Source organism: Mya arenaria, chromosome 14 (assembly GCF_026914265.1).
Source record: "Mya arenaria isolate MELC-2E11 chromosome 14, ASM2691426v1".
Classification (NCBI taxonomy): domain Eukaryota; kingdom Metazoa; phylum Mollusca; class Bivalvia; order Myida; family Myidae; genus Mya; species Mya arenaria.
Genome location: NC_069135.1, coordinates 18,527,911 through 18,551,096, shown reverse-complemented (window position 1 = coordinate 18,551,096; position 23,186 = coordinate 18,527,911). Strand labels below are relative to the sequence as shown.

Genomic DNA, 23,186 nt, shown 5'->3' with positions numbered 1-23,186 from the left:
CAAAGTCATCTCAAATGAAAGTGAAGACCTGCTTACATCAAAGACGTGCTCATGATCATCTCCTTCATCAAACAGCCATGTGTGGAAGCTAAGCTGGCCTTTGTGCGTCTCTGTGAGTTTTTCCCAATCCACGCGAGCGTCCAGAGGCGTACACACGTTCTCATTGTCCACAAACAACTTCTTCACGTCATCGTCAGCGTCAACACGCAGGTAGGTTCCGGCGCCGCCACATTCATACCCACGCCCTCCGTATGCCTTAACGGTGCCGCTGAAGGCAGAATCGTCGTTGAAGCGGAGGGCGACACGTCCACCGGCTCCACCGCCGCCCTGACAGTTTGAGTCTGAACCTACACGGTTAAAATACATACATGACAAAGTATTGTTCTTACAGAAGAATAAAGACCATGAAAGCTTACAAACTTTGATAAAAACAATGAATGTACTTAAGTATATAATGTATATAAGCATCAGGCTTATTACCTTTTTTCAAACAGTTTGTCAGAAGTCCAATAATAACATCCTATCTACCGACTGCATAAAATAATTACCATTTATGGGCGCTGCTGTGGGAGATGCTGGAGTGGCTGCGACGACGGCGGAGGTATCAAATGAGTCACCAATTGAGCCGCCCTGTGCATATATGATTCCATCTCCGGAAAGAGTTAACACCTAGATTAAAACAAATAAATATAAATATAATGTGGCACAAGCTGGATTCAAAGCATAGGCATTTCGACAATAACTTTTACGAGTAATAGCTTAACCTGTATTTATATCTAAATGTCTATGACATCATTGCATCCGCCTGTAGTTTAAAGATGCACTCTTAATCACAAATAAGATTTACCACTATTAATACATTTTTTTTAATATATCAAAAAATATGAATAAATGTCGAAAACAAAGGGTCTTATGAGGGATAACCAGTTTAATTTTAAAGAAATGTGCATGAAACACGTTATTTCTACCTTATGAGACGATAGTAGACCACAGTAAATCTTTTAGCATTCACCAATCATTTAATATTTTTGCGATTTCAGCAATTAAAGACACGGTTACAATCTTGTTATCAGTAATTAATATTTTCCAAAAATGCATTATTTAGTAAGAAGTTACTTAACAATACTATGAATTAAAGTATTGTCTTTTGAAATGGTTAAAAATCTCAATTCAACATACGTTAACAAAGACACTGCCTCCGGCACCTCCTCCTCCCCTGGGGCCAAGCGCGTCACCGCCGCTAACTCGCAGCTCCCCGTCAAACAGAAAGTTGTCTGCCGCCAACTCAATCACACCACCTTAATAGAGTAACCACGAATATGAAGTAAACTCATTAACATATTATGCAAACAATTACAAGAAACACCACGACGAACAATAACGTACCCGATTATGTAATTATACATAGTCATTCAGTCAGCTGCATGTATCATATCATTAATTGCATTCAGTATATACCTCCTTTGCCACCGCTCTGTTTTGGAGAGAAAGTGCATCTCAGATCAGAAGAAGATCCACCACCATCGCCGCCATTACCACCATATTGAGTGGGCTCGTACAGTGAGCCGTAGTCAGGTGGCGGTCCAACATAGTTCTGGAAGGAGCCCTGTCCACCGGCCGCACCACTGCCGCCTCCCGAACCACCGCCTGCCAGCGTGGAAACGCCGTCTTGGTCGAGGGTCTGTGGGGCAGAGTAGCTGGCATTGATCTTACTGGCGGCGTCGATCTGGATTGTTCCACCTGTCGCGTCTATCTTCACCCAGGGGGCCTGCAGAAATAAATGTACAAGAAAAATAAATATCAACATAATTTATAAAACATTTCACCTAACTGTCTGTTCAATTTTGAACATAACAAGAAACTAACACAAAAGCATTTACCTCAATGACAGCTCCAGCATGCAGTCTGATTTCGTTAGCGACCTCAAGGATGAGCGACGGGGAGAACTCCTCCACAGATGGCGAGGAAATTTTTCCGTCAGCAAACACTTCCACGTTTTCAAACGCGAACGTAAGCTTCTTGTAGCCACTCGTGAAACCCTGGACAAATATACACAGTTAACTCATTCATTATTTGATTTAGTTATTGCATTCGTTGTTGCTGCTTGTACTTACAAGATAGACGCATACTTATGTACTCAATATTGCAAATAATGGTTGGCACCTTATATTTGAAGTCAGTGTTATACAGCAGTAATGGTTTTTTTTAAACAAGAACTTGAATAACGTAAACATATGCTTATCATTATCAAAACGTATAACAATTCGCCTACATTTTCGCCGATGACAAAGTTGACACCCTGTCCCAAACTTAGGTTTTGGACGCCATCAATCTGTCCGTCAATGTAAATGTCTGTGTACTTGAGGTCTTTAAAGTATAACTCTGCAACAAAAATATTACTTCAGTTATAGTTTTCAATTAATATATTTATAAATGGAGTGGTAAAACATTGTAATAGTTTGATTTATTGTGTTTAGTTTTTAAATTCATTATGAAATATACCCTCACAGGCGCGAAATACATGGTTGAAACCTACCGGCCGGCAGCTGAATGGTCGCAGTATCATACACCCTGAACGATGCTGGTATTGGGCTGTCACTGTCCACAATCTGCACCTTCTGGTCTACAGATGTATGCACCATGCCACTTAAGTCTCCATGCAGGTTGTTGATTGTGACGTCAACGCTGTCCGAGGATGTCTTACGGAACGCAAGGTGGCCGTCGCCATTGACGTACACGTGATCAAATGTCATATCGTCCGCATCATCGTCTGATGAAGTGATGACGTAAGTCCGACAGCTGTCTTCCAGCTTGTCATCGATATAAACGTTGTTCGGGACAGAGTTCCGGTTATCAATGGTAAGCGTGGCTTCCACGACGCCTTCATCGTTATTAGCATTGACGTAGACGGTTCCGGAGCCACCACTCTCGGTGAATCCCTTGCCACCATACGTCTGGAAATCTCCCCGAAAGTCGTTTGTCGAGTTGTCAATCCAGACAGCGATACGACCACCACCGCCACCACCACCAGCAACCTGTCAAAGGCAGGTTACGGTAACAATGTGTTTTCCAAACAAGGAAATATGTATACGGTAAGACATGTTAACAGACAAAATATGACTGCCATTTACTTCTAGGAAGTTTATTATATTATAAAAGTAGTAAAGTGAAAACAAAATAATCGGTTCATACAGCAGTGGAGTAGTAAGCGTTCTTGCAGACATATGCATCCCATGTGTATCCACCCAGACACTGCAAACAACGACGCTCTGAGTCACACTTGGTGCAACCCGGCACGCAGGAGCCCGCTCCACCACTTGCCGACATCAGACCAGTACCTGGAAGTATGCAAGTAAATGTTTGTATGTAACTATTATATACACTATAGAAAGTATAGAAGGTCTGAATAGGTATTGTAGAAAAAATAACGAATGTTTCTGTGAGCAATATAATTTGACTTACCGGCATAATGCCCGGTTCTTAGATAGACTGAGCCTCCGGCACCACCACCTGTCGCTTTCCCTGTAGCATCCTCTCCGTCTGCCCTGATTGTTCCATCCACTTCTGTGAATCCGGTTGCTACCATCTCCAGCACACCGCCACCACGACCTATAGTGGCACTTTCGGCAGTGCCGCCGCCGCTGCCGTATGCTTTTGGAGTGTGAGTGCTACCATGCGCAAGTCCGGCATAGGCAGTATCAGATCCCATACCGCCCAGTCCACCATGTGAGCCACCTGAACTGCCGTCAGCCGAGCCAACACCGGCTCCATCTCCACCTCCTGGCAGGAACCCACCGGAAGAGGCGCTGAGGATGCCTTCAGACTCGACGGTTATGTTGATTGCTGTAACAAATTATTAATGAATCAAACACCTTGTCATATATCTTTTTCTATAAAACAAACACCAAAATCTTATATCCTGTCACAATATATTTCCTATTCCAAAACTATAAATATAATAGGAAGTCAGACTATACATTTAGAGAAAAAATTGCTGTTTATCACAGTGTTTAAAGCTACGCCAATGGGGATCTAACTCACCATTGAGAATCATTTTATTGACGGTCATGACGCCGCCGCCCCGGATCATAAGGTCGCCAGCCAAGTTGACGGTGAGGACGTCATTATTCTCTGCTGTGCCGTGATACGTGAACGATCCACCATCAAGGATACTGATGGTGTTCAGGTCGTACACAATCTCCTGTGAGAGTGAAGGAGATATGTCAACAAAATGTCTGAACATTCAATTGATGTTATTGTATGCCACATAGTGTATGTATGATAAACTTTGTATGCACTTAGAGGAAAATCCACATTTCAAGTCCTGGGCTTACAATGTAAGACAGTTGTTACAAGCATTAGGTTTTAATGATGTATGGCTTAGTCAAGGTGTTGGTGACATAAATTTGTTTCTAAATATGTTTAAAAGAAGGGCTACTGATAATTATATACAAATTTGGCAGTCTGAGCTCAGAGAGTCTAGTAGAGCTCGAAATTACGTGCATGTGTCGTTTTTTGAATTACAACCCTATTTGTGTAATGTAAATATAACAAAATATAGATATGCATTGTCTAGGTTAAGAATGTCAAGTCATATGTTGAGCATCGAAACAGGTAGATGGCATAAACCAACAGCAATACCTTATAATGAAAGAACATGCTTATTTTGTAACACTCTTGAAGACGAATACCACTTTTTACTTGAATGTCAATTGTATGCTGAACTACGAGAAATGTATATCAAACCATATTACTTTAAAAGACGGAATATGTTTAAGTTTATTGAGTTGATGACCTCTCAGAAAGCTGTTGTGAATAGAAATTTAGCGATGTATGTGTATAAAGCGTTTGAATTACGAAAGACGTTTCATATGTATTTTGAGTAAAAAACATATCCTCTTCGCTGTTAATACATCATGTCTTACGACCTATGACTTATTTTGCAATTAATGTACGTTTTATAATATGTATACTCATGGACATATTGTCTATTGTATTATGAAATAAAACTGTAAAACTGTATTTTCGATTTCTCGTTTCTGGTAGTTGGAGAAATGGCATGGTTTTTTTTTTGGTATTTACAAAATAAATGGCCGCTTTTCAATCCCGGTCCACTATATTTACCTTGAAGTGCATGATCGAAGAATTTGAAGTGAATATGTGGAGGCCAGCATTGTATTGAAAAAAACAACATAAAGTATGACAAGTACCTCAAAGTCAAAACCAGTCACATGTGCTTGGAATTTAAATAAAGAAATAACCTTGAAGTGGGGGTTGGAAGCCTCTGGAGGGTACACATGTACGGCACCTCCCCGGGAGATATTGAACGTCTCAAGCCCCAGGATGGTACCGCCGTAGTCGGACACCGTGACGTCCTTCAGGTATGTGTCCGATGGCAGGTTTACCTGAGAGTCCTGGAAATTAAGTGGAAGACAATGGTTTTTAAATTAGTATTTAATTTTAACAGTGAAAAGCCATATGCTATAAAAGAATAAACTGGTCAATCTTTCGTTTAAAATCACTTATTACTTACAGGGTAGACGGCTATGCTGAATGAGAGGACAGCAGAGTTCTGGAAGTCAATGTTAAGAAACATTCCTTCTTCTACATGGATTGTGGCTGTGTAGTCACCCTCAACAAGCTGAAAACATAACACAGATTCAAGTTTACTTGAATGTACTATGAAACAAAACTAAGTCTGGTATTTAATGCCACTGCAGCTATCATTTGGTGGGCTTCCCAAAATTGTTTTCCTTTTAAGTCATGTAAGAACTAAATGCACGTCGTCAATATCAACTGAAGGACTTCTATGATGAAAATAAGTGAATTGTGTATGTCTGATGATAGAAGGGATTGTAAAAAATAACCTGTAAAAATGTCGGATTTTTTATCACAAACAATATTTTTGGCATTCTACGACCGCAATATTGGCCATATCAAGGGCAAAAATACAAACCTTAGTAACTCCATCTACTTTTGGTCATTTATTTAGCCTGATAGTAATCAGCCAGTAATACCCCCACAAATGATACCAACATTGTAAAGGGTCACTATGCATCAAATTTAAATGGAGCCTTGGCAGTACCAGCTTATCTGAAAGTTCACAATAATCGGATCAAAATGTAATATCTGGGAAATTACCTGTAGGTAGAGATCCCGGCGACCGATGGTGGGCTTGCCCTCGTTATCGGTTGCTAGGAGACCGACCTGGGCGTAGTCCCCAAGGTCAAGCGTGTCAATATCATGATCCTCCGTCTTTGACTCAGGGATGGAGATACGGGTACGCCGGTTCTTTGGGAACAAGCAATAAAATGACATAATGCTTAGCACTGTTTAGTAAAATATGTTGTCTTTTCTATCCTATAAACAGAAAATCTGAAACAATGTTATTCTGTTATAAGCCGGCAAATGGAATATAAAAGAGACGCCTATGATGCTGTACAATAATGAATGTTGATGTAACATATATGACGTCATACCCCTTCTCCCTCCCTGTTGTAGACTTTGAGCGTCTTCTTGCCATCGGTCGACGTATCCTTGGTGAACACGGTACCAGCAGCCCCGTTCTCTCCACCAGAGGCCTCCCCGCCATCAGAGAAGAAGGAACCAATGAAGTTGGAGTAGCCATATTTGGTGCTCATACGACCGCCTGCACCGCCGTTGTACCCGCTGCCTCCTTTAACCTGGTACCGAGATAATAGTTGTTTTAAATTTATATGTATAACAAGCATATCGTTTTCAGGGTCATTACACATGCAATCTTCATTTTATTGTTGTATATATTTGAATACTATAGCCAACGTTGCAAATAAAATAATCTAATCAATTTTCAAATAATGAGGATCATATAAGTTTATACCTCTATGCTACCAGCACCGTCGAAGTCGTCAGTAACGATGTAGATACTGCCGCCTGCGCCGCCACCAGCAGTGGAGCCACCATCGTCTCCATTAGCAGACAGGACGCCGTCGACCTTCAAAATGCTACTGGCGTTCAGGATCAGGATACCGCCTCCGCAGCCACCTGTTGTCAAAAAATGAACACAAATATTTCATATTATTCTATGTCTAGACGTATACAAAGCGCCTTACTGACACTTGTATCAAGAACATTTAAAGGTTTCAATAATAACCCCTAGACCGAATTAAGGCTGAACTATTTTCATGAAACTGTCCAACATGTACATCATAAAGGTCCTTTTTGATCCGTTAATGACCTTATATTGGTTTAAAAAGTTTTGAATATATTCAATTAGTTTAAAAATATGTACCTTTCGTCAAGCCACCATCTCCACCTGCGCTTCCAAACTGATCAGGATAGATGAAGTTGCCGTACGCACTCGGTGTCACCATACTGGAGTTACCTGCCCCTGCCTCACCACCGTGACTGGCTCCTGTCCCGTACTCTTGCCCGTCACCCATGTATGTAGTGCCAGCACCGGGGCCCTCTGAGAACAAGTGAATTATTTTATTAAACAATCAGTCCAATATGCAAGGGCTCCCAAAGCTTGTTTTAGACCCTCTTTATAACACAATGTTTACGTTCACAAAGATTAACTTTTCAATTCTTGCCTTATGAACGCATGCAAAAGTACAGTAGTACATACCCATATCACAGAATCCAGTGCCGTCAGCTCGGAACGTGCCCATGACATCAACGTACAATGATGTCACTTCGACGTACAGGTGCTTGGCTTCGAAAGATCCTCCAGGGAATACCTAAAAATACCAGATGCTCAAATATGACATATGGTATGGTATAAAATCTGTTTAAATTCGTCATAAAAAGGATTGATGGTGTTAAAATCTTGGTTAAATCTTCACGTTCGATTAAAAGAAACATGATAGTACAGCTAACAACACAGCCTGTACGGATGTTCATATGTAATACCACAAATGCCTATCAGGAGGAGAGTTGTCTAGGGTTTAAATTGTCGGCCTTTCACCAAAGAAGTTGTTGGTTCTAGCCCCACAATGGGTTTTTTCTTGGCCTCTCAAAAAGGACACCAGTGCTCGTTTCTATCCAGGAGCAGACTCCAGAGTTGATAATATAAAGTTAAAGCTGGTATTATAATTAAGCTTAAATACATATGTTTAAACTTAAGCCCTATAAGGGCCCAGTTCTCTACCTGCATGCTGGTGCCGAACATTTGGTGCTGGAACTCCCCATTGTTCATCACCATGGATCCTCGGTTCCGGATTGAGAACGCCGTGAACCGGATGTCGTCGATACGCTGGAAGTTCAGGTCCATCATGTAATTCACTTTCAGTGTGCCTGAGGAAAAAAGAACATGAGAAATCATCATTAAGCTTTTTTTAACTATGATTGAATGCAAGAAAATAAGCCAGGGAAGGCCTATTCATATATCCAATGTTGGTAGCTTTTTCGGTGTAATTTTGAGCTTTACATTAAGGCGATCTGGTTTTGTTTATATCTCTTTCAACATATGGGACCTTGTCAAACTAAATGCATTTTACAGGCAAAATATGAGTATCAACGAATAATAGTAATTTTGATGTGATTAGAAAACAAGCATCGCCAACTGTTAATTAGCATGCCTTGATCAACCCTACAGACACTACTGACCTCCGTCAACAATGGTCATGTTTTCCACACCAGCTACCATGCCCTCAATCATGACGTTGACGCCGGCCACGCGGAGTTCGCCCTGTAGCGTTGTCGTACTGCCGTGGTACAGGGACACGTGCATGGGTAACTGACCCGTACCTGCGAAACATTAGACACATGGTATGATAAAAGCAACTCAAAATCATTTATATTTCATGTGGTAATGGAGTGTAATGATACTCCAAAACTATTATCACTCCAACTCCTTCCAGCTTGCCAACGCTGTTTTAATTAATAGAAAGTCTAGCTAGTTATTTGCGCATCGGCTTTCAGCCGTATATATTTGAAACATAGCCTTATATACGAACCAATGAAGAGTTTCTGGTTGTAGCCAATATGGAGGTGTCCGGTCCGGTCGCCCTCGGTGTAGCCCACCTGAACGTCCACAAGGTCGGTGTAGGTCGGCCGTACCATTGCGACCTGGGCCTTCTCGTACAACTGAACGTACAGGACAAACAAGTGTATACAAGTGCACGGATTTATATTTCGAAATATGAGTATCAACACAAGGATAATCGACGTTGATTTGCAACAAGTTAAAATAAGGACTGAAATAAGACGTTGTTTTAACACTGTTGATATTGAAAGTTTTACGCTGTATGCTTTAACGTCAAACGATCAGCATGCTAACCAGTGTTACGACCGAACAAGCGGCGTTAATAACGCTAAGTGACGTTGAGCATATACGTTGATTACAAAACAGATAATTATTTTTCAAATTTCTCCGTACCTTTATGTATTCAAGCGTGATGTCACTCTCTGGGTCCACTGATGTGCTGAAGACATTGACCAGTGGTGGGTATTCCCCGGGCCATATCCAGGCCACCCCGCTGGCTGCCGGATAGTCTGGGTAGGTGTCTGTCAGGTTACGGTATGGATCTTTGGGCTCGTAGCCCTTGTTGTTTAGGTAGAGGGTCCTGTTGTCAACGAAACCTGCTGGAGGCTGTCCGTCCACCATGTCCGGTAGGTGGTGGATGTAAACCGTTCCAGGGCCACCGGCCTCCGACTGGCTGCCTCCTGCACCTCCATGGTTGATAAAGTCGCCAACGTAGAAGTTGTACATGTAGTAGAGAGCAACGCGACCTCCACCACCACCTCCTCCATGGGGAGCCCAGCTACCACTGTATCCAGTGCCACCAGAAGCGTCAATTTCGCCACTACCGTCTATGGTGTAGGTTTCAATGTGTATACTACCTCCGCTGCCACCTCCAGAGCCGACAGATCGCCAGTTGCCACCAAGCGCAACCAAGAAGCCGTCGACTGTCAGCGTGTGGTTAACTCGGAGGTAGAGCCTTCCGCCACCTACTCCAGCTCTATGAGGGAACAGGGCATGTCCTCCATTGTTACCAAACTTGGTCGGGTAGAGGAAGGAGTCATGGGCACCGCCGGCATAAGCTTCCGCCTGTCCACCACCACCGTTACCACCATGGCCTCCACCAGAACTCCCGCCGACATTTCCATGCCCAGCACCAACACCTGCAAACCATTTAGTACTGAATCAATTTATTTTAAGTTTTAATTTATTTATCTATGTAAATGAAATACATTATGAAGGCTTATTTTTTATTTACTGTACTTGAATGGATTCGAAGAAACAAATTTTCAATCTAAAATGTGTTTGAATTTACCAGTTTACCAGTTTTATTTTTTTCTATATTTATTAATGGCACAGCCTTTAAATGGCAACTCATTTAAAATAAGGTTCCTAACAACATACCTTCGTGCTGCAGGTTGTAAGGGCATCCCGCTGTGACGGACAGTAGACCATAAGGCTCAATGGTGACGTTGAAATAGTCAAGTTTTAGGTCGTTTGACGTCAGCTGTAAATACAATGAAATTTTCGTTTTATTGGCAGAAGGCTGTTCAAACGTCGTCCAATTTTGAAAAGTTAAGGACCTACGCTCTATAAATGTTATGACGGAAAAGACACATGGATACATGTTGCTGCATTTATAGTAGTTTAAAAAACTTAGTTACCCTGGCCCCGGATCTGACAGTAAGGCTGGTTCCCTGCAGTGTGGTGAGGACCTCATCCTCTGTAAACACATTCACGGAACCAAACGTCTTGATGTCCAGGCTGTCTATGATATTTGTCGTCTGCTCGTGGTGGTCGATCGTCAGATTACAACGCGCATTCACTGTGATGTTCTCCATGGACCGAAAGTGACCTAAGTATGAATGAAATGCGTTTTGTTTTAAGCTATTAAATGGAAGATAACATGTGTGTACAAAATGAATACAGCACAACAGATATTTATCAAACAGAATGCCATCTAGCCCCACTTTGTCAGAAACATGCGGACGATTGAATAACAGTTTCTAAAATCAAATGCAGTGACAATAAATGGTTTCAAAATGTTTTTTAAGGTGAAGACTCACATTTCAAACTTTAAATGTTGGTCAAAACATTCATCAGACTACTTACTATGGCCTTTTATCAATTGAAAACCCGCCCTATCACATGTACGTGAAGTTAGCGGCCTAGCGGCCTAGCGGCCTAACGGCGTGAAGTTAGCGGCCAAGCGGCCTAGCGGCCTAGCGGCGTGAAGTTAGCGGCCTGGCGGCCTAGCGGCCTAGCGGCGTGAAGTTGGCGGCCTAGCGGCCTAGCGGCCTAGCGGCCTAATTATTTTTTCTATGTCCAAGCAATTGTTAATGCGTTTTTTTTTTTAAAAACAATGATAAATCAAGGTTTTTTATTCATATAGTTACATAGCGGCCTTAAATTGTTATCTATTCAGAATATCTTTCTTTATCTTTTATTCTAAAACAATTTTAAATTAACTGTTTTATGCACATAATATCACTCTGAAGCGTTTTTCAACTTTTTTTCAAAAAAGTCGATCGAGCACTTCAGCGGCCTAGCGGCCTAGCGGCCTAGCGGCCTAGCGGCGTGAAGTTAGCGGCCTGGCGGCCTAGCGGCCTAAAATGGTATCCTATTTCAAACCATGTATACATGCATTTTCTTCTAAAACAATGACATATTAACTGTTTTATGCACAAATTAACACTTTGAAGCTATTAGCGATTATCAACATTTTTTTTTTAAAAGCGTCAATTAAGCAGTCAGCTATTTCAAATCATTAAACATGCCTGATCTTCTAAAACAATGATATATTTACTGTTTTTATGCACAAATTATCACTCTAAAGCGTTTTTTATTTTATTTTTTTAAAAGTTGATCGAGCACTTCAGCGGCCTAGCGGCCTAGCGGCGTGAAGTTAGCGGCCTGGCGGCCTAGCGGCCTAGCGGCCTAAATTTTTTTCCTATTTCAAACCATGTATACATGCATTTTCTTCTAAAACAATGACATATTAACTGTTTTTATGCACAAATTAACACTTTGAAGCTATTAGCGATTATCAACAGTTTTTTTTCTTCAAAAGTGTCGATAAAGCAGTCAGCTATTTCAAAGCATTAAACATGCCTATTCTTCTAAAACAATGATGTATTTACTGTTTTTATGCACAAATTATCACTCTGAAGCGTTTTTCAATTCTTTTCCAAAAAAGTCGATCGAGCGCTTCAGCGGCCTAGCGGCCTAGCGGCCTAGCGGCGTGAAGTTAGCGGCCTGGCGGCCTAGCGGCCTAGCGGCCTAAAATGGTTTCCTATTTCAAAGCATGTTTACATGCATTTTCTTCTTAAACAATGACATATTAACTGTTTGAATGCACAAATTAACACTTTGAAGCTATTAGCGATAATCAACATATTTTTTTTCTTTCAAAAAAGTCGATTGAGCAGTCAGCTATTTCAAAGCATTAAACATGGCTGATCTTCTAAAACAATGATGTATTTGCTGTTTTTATGCACAAATTATCACTCTAAAGCGTTTTGTTTTTTGTTTTGTTTTTTTTTCAAAAAAATTTGATCGAGCACTTCAGCGGCCTAGCGGCCCAGCGGCCTAGCGGCGTGAAGTTAGCGGCCTAGCGGCCTAGCGGCCTGGCGGCCTAAAATGCTCTCCTATTTCAAAGCATGTATACATGCATTTTCTTCTAAACAAATGATATGTTAACTGTTTTTATGCACAGACTATCACTCTGAGGCGATTATCAACATATTTTTGAAAAGGATAGGCATGTTCACATGATTTGAAAAGCTGACTGCTTGTTCGACTTTTTGAAAAAAAGGTTGATAATCGCCTCAGAGTGATAGTGTTTGCTTAAAACAGATAATATATCATTGTTTTAGAAAACAATGCATGTATACATGCTTTGAAATAGGATACCATTTTAGGCCGCTAGGCCGCTAGGCCGCTAGGCCGCTAACTTCACGCCGCTAGGCCGCTAGGCCGCTGAAGTGCTCGATCGATTTTTTGAAAAAAAATTGAAAAACGCTTCAGAGTGATATTATGTGCCTAAAAACAGTAAATACATCATTGTTTTAGAAGAACAGGCATGTTTAATGCTTTGAAATACCTGACTGCTTTATCGACACTTTTGAAAAAAAACCTGTTGATAATTGCTAATAGCTTCAAAGTGTTAATTTGTACATAAAAACAGTTAATATATCATTGTTTTAAAAGAAAATGCATGTATACATGGTTTGAAATAGGAAACAATTTTAGGCCGCTAGGCCGCTAGGCCGCCAGGCCGCTAACTTCACGCCGCTAGGCCGCTAGGCCGCTGAAGTGCTCGATCAACTTTTTTGAAAATAAAAATAAAAAAACGCTTTAGAGTGATAATTTGTGCATAAAAACAGTAAATACATTATTGTTTTAGAAGATCAGCCATGTTTAATGCTTTGAAATAGCTGACTGCTCAATCGACTTTTTGAAAAAAAAAATATGTTGATTATCGCTAATAGCTTCAAAGTGTTAATTTGTGCATTCAAACAGTTAATATGTCATTGTTTTAGAAGAAAATGCATGTATTCATGCTTTGAAATAGGATACCATTTTAGGCCGCTAGGCCGCTAGGCCGCCAGGCCGCTAACTTCACGCCGCTAGGCCGCTAGGCCGCTGAAGTGCTCGATCGACTTTTTTGAAAAAAAGTTGAAAAACGCTTCAGAGTGATATTATGTGCATAAAAACAGTAAATACATCATTGTTTCAGAAGAACAGGCATGTTTAATGCTTTGAAATACCTGACTGCTTTATCGACACTTTTGAAAAAAAAACTGTTGATAATCGCTAATAGCTTCAAAGTGTTAATTTGTGCATAAAAACAGTTAATATATCATTGTTTTAGAAGAAAATGCATGTATACATGGTTTGAAAAAGGAAACAATTTTAGGCCGCTAGGCCGCTAGGCCGCCAGGCCGCTAACTTCACGCCGCTAGGCCGCTAGGCCGCTAGGCCGCTGAAGTGCTCGATCAACTTTTTTGAAAAAAAAACCGCTTTAGAGTGATAATTTGTGCATAAAAACAGCAAATACATCATCGTTTGAGAAGATCAGCCATGTTTAATGCTTTGAAATAGCTGACTGCTCAATCGACTTTTTGAAAAAAAAATATGTTGATTATCGCTAATAGCTTCAAAGTGTTAATTTGTGCATCCAAACAGTTAATATGTCATTGTTTAAGAAGAAAATGCATGTATACATGGTTTGAAATAGGAAACCATTTTAGGCCGCTAGGCCGCTAGGCCGCCAGGCCGCTAACTTCACGCCGCTAGGCCGCTAGGCCGCTAGGCCGCTGAATTGCTCGATCGACTTTTTTGGAAAAGAATTGAAAAACGCTTCAGAGTGATAATTTGTGCATAAAAACAGTAAATATATCATTGTTTTAGAAGAACAGGCATGTTTAATGCTTTGAAATAGCTGACTGCTCAATCGACACTTTTGAAAAAAAACCTGTTGATTATCGCTAATAGCTTCAAAGTGTTAATTTGTGCATAAAACAGTTAATATGTCATTGTTTTAGAAGAAAATGCATGTATACATGGTTTGAAATAGGATACCATTTTAGGCCGCTAGGCCGCTAGGCCGCCAGGCCGCCAACTTCACGCCGCTAGGCCGCTAGGCCGCTAGGCCGCTGAAGTGCTATATCGACTTTTTTGAAAAAAAGTTGAAAAACGCTTCAGAGTGATAATTTGTGCATAAAACAGTTAATTTTAAATTGTTTTAGAATAAAAGGTAAAGAAAAATATTCTGAATAGATAACAATTTAAGGCCGCTATGTAACTATATGAATAAAAAACCTTGATTTATCATTGTTTTAAAAAAAACGCATTAACAATTGCTTGGACATAGAAAAAATAATTAGGCCGCCAGGCCGCTAGGCCGCTAGGCCGCCAACTTCACGCCGCTAGGCCGCTAGGCCGCCAGGCCGCTAACTTCACGCCGCTAGGCCGCTAGGCCGCTAGGCCGCTAACTTCACGCCGCTAGGCCGCTAGGCCGCTAGGCCGCTAACTTCACGTACATCCCTATCACTACCACTGAAGACTCGTGTTTTAAGGTCATGCATTTCTTGGGTTATTTTAAGGAAAATGTTTTCAAATCACTGTTGTTAGTGCCCTTGACCACTGATATACAGAATCTGATCAATCATACACAATATTTGTCATCAGCTGGTCAAAGGCGACCTTCGACTAAAATGTAATGGTTCTCGGGTAATAGTGCATACAAATATTGCAAAAGACAGTTTACTGTGACCGTGACCTTTGGACTATTAATGGCAAATCAATAGGGGCCATTTAGTGGTCAGACCAATCACGAGTTATTATGCAGACAAAGTTTTTCCAAGCCTTAAAAGCAAATAAAAGTGGTTATGTACTGGACAACGGCAACGCAACACCAAGTTTCATGATCCTAGGTCAAACTGTTCTTGAGGTAGAATGCGGGGAAAGGTTTTCTAAGATAGTTGAAAAGCAATAGGGGTTACCTATTGGACAACGGTAACTTAACACTCAATGTACACGGTTCTGGGTCAAACTGTTCTTGAGGTAGAATGCGGGGAAAGGTTTTCTAAGATAGTTGAAAAGCAATAGAGGTTACCTATTGGACAACGGTAACTTAACACTCAATGTCCACGGTTCTGGGTCAAACTGTTCTTGAGGTAGAATGCGGGGAAAGGTTTTCTAAGATAGTTGAAAAGCAATAGGGGTTACCTATTGGACAACGGTAACTTAACACTCAATGTCCACGGTTCTGGGTCAAACTGTTCTCGGGATATTGGGCTGACAATGTTTTTTTTAAAGATTTTTGACAAACTCAAAAACAATTACGGTAATCTATTAGTCAAAGTCAACGTTCCACTGCAGTCTCATGGCCACAACCGTTATTTAGTCATTAAGCTGGCCTTGAACTTTGATTTTTTGTCCTAAAAACTACAGGAGTCATCTACTGGTCAAAGGCAACCTACCGCATAAGTACCGGGTTCTTAGGTCAAACCGGTCTCGAGTTATTGGGCGGAAAAAATCTTGTCTACCCACCGACCGACCCACATTTGCAAACCTTTATCTCCTTTTTTAAAAAGGAGAGAATTAAAATATTACAAGGGCAAATATCTACTTCTTATAAAACACTAACCTTTGATGTACATGTCAATGCCCCTGCAGTCGAGCTCCGGTGGTAGGTTAACGGTAGATTCTCGTTGTGAGAGGATACCAATGGTCTGTAGAACACGGGCTTGAGTGTTCTCATACTGCTGGGTGCGTCGGGCGGTCACTCGCCCGGTGTCGTCACCCTCAATAACGTGGGCAGTCAAGGTCATGTCCTCACCATCCAGATTCAAGGAAGCTCCACCAAGGATGTCAAGCTGCAATAAGTGCAAAATGTGTCATAGATGCTTGTTTATGTTAGAAATATGAATAGGGTAAGTATATTGAACTCCAAGTTTTTCGAAAACCGTGTTCTGGCTTTTTGTACACAAACAGTTCCTTAATGTTCTTTGGTGTTCCTACACACTTGTGTATACGAAACAATGCCAATATTATAAACAAAACCTGATCATCTACCTTATCAAACTCAAAGTCCTTCACATCTCCCTCGGGCATAATGTAGCTGGTACCGTTCTCGATACTGTAAGGCGTCTGGGAGGTGGCTGTCGGGTCTTCACGTATGTAGATCTCAACCTCGCTAAGGGCAACATAACTTCCGGTAGCCTTAAGGCTTACAATGATCTGCAATAGTGAAGTAAGATTTGTGTCTTCTTATTTCTCTGTAGTGGTAAATTGTTAAAACCCGGAGTACATGTTCCATTAAATTGTTTGTGTGTGTTTTCCTTTTTCACTTGATAAACACATTGGAGCCATCTTATGAACGATTTGTTCTAAAATTGTTCAAGGATTCGTAAATTGACATTAAAAAGACAATGTCATCGCCGACGAAAGGAATGTTTAGAAACTACATATACCAACTGTATGCTAGAAATTAAACTGAGCCATTCATTGTACCCACCTGGTCTACATTGTCCTTGATTTCGACGATGCCATACTGCCCCTCCTCAGTCTGTGTCTGGCAGTAATCCGTGGTCATGAACCCGTCCGTGCGGTTCATGGACGCTCCGCCCTCTAGGGATGTGGACGCCGCATAGTATGTCACCAGTGAGCCCCAGTCCTGTGCCTTCCTATTAGACGGGAAGGAAAATGTTATGAATGACCATTCTCACACGAAATAAATTCAAACGAAATCTGGTAAGAAGAAGGGAGTTTGAGTTTAAAATATGTATTGATATATACCTAATAAAACCGTGTTGAATCAGTAATTGATATTTCTACTTACGGCGCAGTTTTGGCGTAGTTCGTGTTGCAGTATGGGTAAATCATAATGTATTCCACGTAAGTCTTAAAAGGAAGGTCAAATGTCAAGGTCGCCTCCTGTCCTTGGGCCATGAACCATTTGTCAACATTCGCTTTCTTGTCGCTGAACATGTGGCTAAGCGGCCATACTGTGTGGTACAGGTAGCCATAGCTTGATGATTGGTAGGCATAATAGGTTCCTGGGCGAACATCTGACGTAACGTTAATGCCGCTATACGTCTGGAAATATGTATCTGGCCACCCTTTTGTGGAGAAGTACTTCCCAGTTAGATTCAACCGTTCCACCTCGTATATCCGGTTGCTCTCCGTTCGGCCGCCATTATCTGTACGAAGATGTCTGTAGGCAGGGGAGACGGTATTGTCCTCTATATAGACAGTGCCGGCTCCGCCAAACTGGTAAGGACCTTTGCCGCCATAGATCAAGTACTCGCCGGTGAAGTGGTTCTCTATTGTGTGGTATATAGCGATCCTGCCACCACCACCACCACCGCCATTAGTGCCACCTGTTGAACAATTTAACATATGTAAGTACCGGTCATAGACACTCATATATATTATTTATATTGAAGAAGAAGAAGAAGAAGAAGAAGAAGAAGAAGAAGAAGAAGAAGAAGAAGAAGAAGAAGAAGAAGAAGAAGAAGAAGTGTTAAGCACTATAAAGTCAATCAAACTGCTTTACAAACAAAATAATGACTTACCATCTCCACCAGTAGTCTCAATGAATCCAGTTCCATCAAGATGATTGACATTCAGGTAAAGTGAGCCGCCAGCCCCACCGCCAGCCTGGTTGTTACTTCCGACTTCTCCGTTACTGTGGAGACGACCCTCAACTCTAAGCTCATCCTCAATGTACATGTAGATTATACCTGTTGATATAAATAAATGATTTCAAAACCTCGAATACAGACATGTGGATGGATGTCAAACACTATAATTCAACTTGAAATGTATCTGTGTCGCTCTTTGGTATTCCCATTTCATATAATATTTGATTGAAACAATTTCATTATTATAGTGACCAATGGACTGACCTCCACCGCGGCCGCCGCCACCCTGAGGTGGATTCCCGCCGCCGCTGCCGATCTCAGATGGATTGTAGATAGAATCATAGGCAAAGGCGGAGTAGTAGCCAGACTTCCCTCGGCCACCCCGACCACCGTGCCCTCCACCGGAACCACCGGACTCATTCACATGAATGTTTCGTCCCGCTCCTGGTCCTTCGCCGCCTGGGTAACCAGTGAAGTCGGCGTGGAATTCACCTGAGTACAAACAAGTTTAAAATTATAATCAAAATTAATGATGTACCAAGGACGTTAAGGAGCAATTCACTCAAACTGCATCACTTGTTATATTTCAATTTTTTATAGGTTTACTTTTTTCTAAAAATACATGAATTACCCACTATATGAAAATAGTAAATAGTGCGTTTGCACGTGCAATTCACATACCGGAAAGATCTATGGTGACGTTGGTAGCGTTGAGCTGGAGGTTGTTGGTCCGTACATAGCCGTTCCCGTTGATCACGAGCCGTGTCACGTAGAGTTTCATCTTTCTGACAGCAGCCAGGGGCTCAAACTTGCCTCCTGCCCGCACAGAGATGTTGGTAGCCTTGATCTCACCCTTCTCATAGCCATCAGAGTTGGCGTGTGACCAGATGTACAGCTCTCCGCGGTTTTCCACCGTGATCACGTCCATGCCTTCAATGGTTCCGTTGATCTCTGCCCAGACCTCGCGGATAATAACTTTATTGGGGACCTCAATACGGCTGCCCCTGTATAATTTACAATCATAAAATACATCGCATGGAACAGGTTCATTAACATTTAACAATTGAGCAAGTTGTGCGGGTGCGGGCGTGGGGGCGTGCGTGCGTGTGTGCGTGTTTGTGTGTGTGGGTTTGTCAGTCATTTTAGGGCGTACGATGGATTTGGCACAAAACTGGTCTCATGTTTGCCTATCAAAAATTATTTGTTTGCAATACCAATGTTAAAAAAATATTCAACAATAAGTATCTATATTCTATTAATATATGTCATGGGCTCTTACCTGTATGATGCAAGGTTTGCTGGGAGGTACGTATCCACATCAGTGAGACCGAAAGTTTGGTTTTTGCCGGCATGCAGCACACCGGTCCTGTCACCCCACAGGAATTCAACGCGTACATCAATCTGTTCATTGTCTGTGTCACTCAGTATGGCCACGTGTGCATTACCGCGCACATCCAGCTGCTTGAATCTGTATAAAAGTGCTCCGTGGAAGAGCCAAGTGACCCCCCCGGAGTACGAAATGTCGACATATTCACCATTCAACAAATTGCGCATGTCACCCTCAGCGTAAATAGCTGCGTGCGGATATGCGTGGCCGTTGTTGTCTATGGTCATTTTTTGGTAGTCCAGAGTTCCGTTGTCGAATTTGGACTCCAAATAAGATGTCCCAGCTCCGCCCGTCTCACTGTTGCTAACACCGCCATACGACTTCATGGAGATGTTGAATTTGAGGATGTTGTCACACTGCACTGAGATTCTCCCACCGGCACCACCACCTCCCGCAGCACCCGCCGGTCCGCCTCCATCCCCACCATAAGCGGTGATGGTTCCATGACCAACTATCTCATCACACACAATCCAGATGGAGCCACCGGATCCACCACCTAGAGGTACACAATAGCGACATATTGATTGTTTGTTGTTCTTTATGCTAATAACTATTACCCTAATTTATCTTTGTTTTCAGACAACTCTATACGCCTTTTTCTGTCCGACTATCATTTGGGAAACATCGACCATAAAATGCAGTTCAGTTTTAAAAGAAGAAGAGTTAAACTGATTAACATCTTACCAGATCCTCTATCAAATCTGGTGTCGGGGGCGTTGCCGTTAGCTGCCACAAGCCCATCAATGTCCACATGTCGGCTTTCTATTACCAGGTAGCCACCTCCAGCACCACCTAGCGTTTTGTAGATCATCTTGTTGCCATGGGGATGGTCACCGTAGTAAAGGTCACCTATAAATTGGTAATATGTTCTAGTTACTCATCAGACATAAGGCATTTCGTTTAAATCACCATTGGCTGTGATTTATCATTTACATGTATTAACTAGGCTTGAATAGTCAAAATTGCAAGCAGGATTTTAGAAAATGAAACAAAAATGTGTCAGACATACCATAATAATGACCATAACCACCAGCTGACCCATGTCCAGCAGGGTTGTAAAGGGAGTCATAGCCAGTGCCAACCCTGCCCAAGCCCGAGCCTCGGCCACCGCTGCCACCATGACCACCACCGCTTCCACCGGATGTAGAACCTGGTAACAAATCGACATCAAACCGTCACATCAACGAGTAAGAGCATTGCTTTGTGGCTCTGTGGTTGTATTGCACAAATAACACCATAACAGCAAAACATAATCTAGAAGAATTGAAAATGCATTCTGATTGTTTTATAGGAACTTATAAGTTATCTCTGGTACCCAACCTACCAATGCCTGCTCCGGTTCCCTCTTTGCCTGAGTTAGGCTGGTACCCGGCGCCACTGAGGTCGATCTTTCCACCCGAGTACACGGCCAATAGGTGGTGGACTGTCATGTTGAGGCCCGTGTTGATCGAGAAATGGCCCCCACCGTAAATCTGCAATCGTGACATGTGATAACAAATATAAATTGTCATTAAATTTGAGTATGAAATGAGATGGGTTTATTAAGCGTATGAATAGCAAACATTTCATGTGTAATAACTTGGACAACATTGATAAAGCATTCTTTGCAAGATTGTATTTTCATGTTTTATCGTAGTAAGAGGATTTGAAACCTTAGAAATTGTGAAGTGCTGACCAACGATGATCATTTAAATACTAACAGTTCACGTTGTGTGTACAATACAATTACATTTTGGGTAAACTACGGTACAAGTACACATTGTGCTAACTACAGTAAACTATTGAACTGATTAATGAGTTACAACGTACAGAGATATTTGTGGCGTCGATCACAAACGGTGTATCTGGACTGTCGGAGAACAGCTGGAAGGTTCCACCCTCCTGCACGTGCAGCGACTTCAGTGATACTGTTGCTGGCGCATGACTGGTTGCCAGGCTACCGTTTGAATCTATGGAAACCCGTCCCTCTTTAAACACGTACAAGTCCTCTATGCCGGAAACCTGAACCACAAAATAACTAGTTGGGTATTTGATATTATGTGTTGCTGAAGTGTACATTGAAAATAATGGATACATGTATTACATGGGACAAAATGTAAAAGTTTGTAAAGCCATTTTTGCTTATAATTAATCGTTCTGTTATGCCCTCTGATACAAGTAGAAAGTACGAAACTGTTTTTGAAAGCATAGTTAATCTCATTTTAACCATATTCTCAGGAGAACATCCCAATATGATTGTAATAACATTGAGCTGAAGGGCGCAAACCTTTCCCGAGGAGAAGAGTTTTGTTTTGTAGAAGAAGTTCCTGGGTGGATAGGTTATGTGTCCCTTCTCATACACGTGGGTGTTAAAGGGGACGTCGTAGTCTGTGGCGTTTACCACCATTTCCTGGTTGTACCCAATGTGGAAATAGCCTGAAATAATGTTACAAATGTTGAAAATAGCCTTTAAAAATAATGCCGATGTGAAAATAACCTGAAATAATGCATCCAAAGTTATAGCATTCTAAATAAAAAATATACTGCTGTGGAAGTAGCCTGAAAAAAATACATCCAATGATGAAAAGGAAAAGATACCGATGTGGAAATAGCCGGAAACAATTTTACCAATGGGAAATAACCGGAAATAATGTTATCATGTGGAAAAAGGCTGATAAAATGATTCGATACTTAAAACTCTCGCAAGATCGAAATGTCACAGACTGTTGTTATCATTGCCACATGTAAGCTATCTGGGAAATACATACTACATTGTATGAAATGTTGCAATGTTTCTTGCGTCGGGCTGATGCCAATATATTCACAAAAATGGCATTATATAATTATGGAAAGTAAATTTGTATAAGTCCTACAGTTTTGTCAGTCTGTAATAGTGTATTCAAAGATTGTCTCAAAAACCAACGATAATTAAAGAGATATTTACATGTCCATTTCCGATGATGTTTCTATGGCCCTACCTGTTTTGTCCCCAACCACATTGCCAGCAAACACAGACACTGCATCCGTGTAGCTGTTCTTGGGCCTGAAGCTGAGATGGGCGTGTCCCTGGATGTAGATCTCACTGAAGTCAAACGACTGGCCAGCGTCTGCCAGGATCCACGTGGAGGCTGCATGCAGGCTGATGTACTTGTATCTAGGGTGGAATGGACAGGAAACAAGGTTAATTCATTATTGGTTGTTACTCTATCAGTGAAAACATCACTTTCGGTTACCTTGTTATATGCAGCAAAAACTTGAGTGACATCTACAGCTAATTTGTAGGGTCTACAGTAATTGTTTCTTTCTAGTAAAATGTACAAATGCAAAAATCTGTTGACGATACAAATGACAATTTGTACATATTGTCTTTTGAATTTTAGTGTATATACATGTACACGTGAATAGCAGGAGCATATATCGATAATACGACGCTACTCTAAAAAGGCAAGAGGTACATTTTGAACATTATAAGATGTAATAGATACCTCGAATGCTCTGGCGATTCCTCTGCAAAAATTTCAATCTCGTTCAGAGCGACGTACGAATACTGGTTTCCATTTCCGGACAACAGGAATTCGAACTTGGAAGCGATCTTGCCCACAGGAAGGTCAATGTAGCTGCCCTGGATGGGACTGGAACTAGGCACAATGTAATTGGGGGTCACGTCAAACGCGGTGTTAGACTCGTCATAGCCAACCACCTGCAAGTGTATTGTTTATGTACAGTC

General features: G+C 41.5%; 1 protein-coding gene across 1 annotated transcript in view; it reads right to left on the bottom strand.

Moving 5' to 3' along the window:
- The window catches only part of LOC128215890 (uncharacterized), a 199,565-nt gene that overhangs the window by 149,184 nt on the left and 27,195 nt on the right, over window positions 1-23,186 (bottom strand). The window contains 38 exon segments of the mRNA XM_052922496.1: window positions 37-347; window positions 549-669; window positions 1,180-1,298; window positions 1,459-1,768; window positions 1,881-2,039; window positions 2,273-2,382; window positions 2,537-3,035; window positions 3,193-3,338; window positions 3,463-3,843; window positions 4,042-4,201; window positions 5,262-5,414; window positions 5,534-5,641; window positions 6,142-6,291; window positions 6,480-6,683; window positions 6,860-7,023; window positions 7,271-7,447; window positions 7,607-7,718; window positions 8,129-8,274; window positions 8,587-8,727; window positions 8,937-9,066; window positions 9,359-10,104; window positions 10,346-10,448; window positions 10,606-10,796; window positions 16,095-16,323; window positions 16,523-16,687; window positions 16,965-17,133; window positions 17,289-17,822; window positions 18,015-18,192; window positions 18,358-18,585; window positions 18,775-19,097; window positions 19,373-19,976; window positions 20,165-20,329; window positions 20,490-20,630; window positions 20,805-20,952; window positions 21,290-21,481; window positions 21,747-21,895; window positions 22,438-22,613; window positions 22,945-23,159. Of these exon segments, the coding sequence (XP_052778456.1) occupies window positions 37-347; window positions 549-669; window positions 1,180-1,298; window positions 1,459-1,768; window positions 1,881-2,039; window positions 2,273-2,382; window positions 2,537-3,035; window positions 3,193-3,338; window positions 3,463-3,843; window positions 4,042-4,201; window positions 5,262-5,414; window positions 5,534-5,641; window positions 6,142-6,291; window positions 6,480-6,683; window positions 6,860-7,023; window positions 7,271-7,447; window positions 7,607-7,718; window positions 8,129-8,274; window positions 8,587-8,727; window positions 8,937-9,066; window positions 9,359-10,104; window positions 10,346-10,448; window positions 10,606-10,796; window positions 16,095-16,323; window positions 16,523-16,687; window positions 16,965-17,133; window positions 17,289-17,822; window positions 18,015-18,192; window positions 18,358-18,585; window positions 18,775-19,097; window positions 19,373-19,976; window positions 20,165-20,329; window positions 20,490-20,630; window positions 20,805-20,952; window positions 21,290-21,481; window positions 21,747-21,895; window positions 22,438-22,613; window positions 22,945-23,159 (8,457 nt within the window).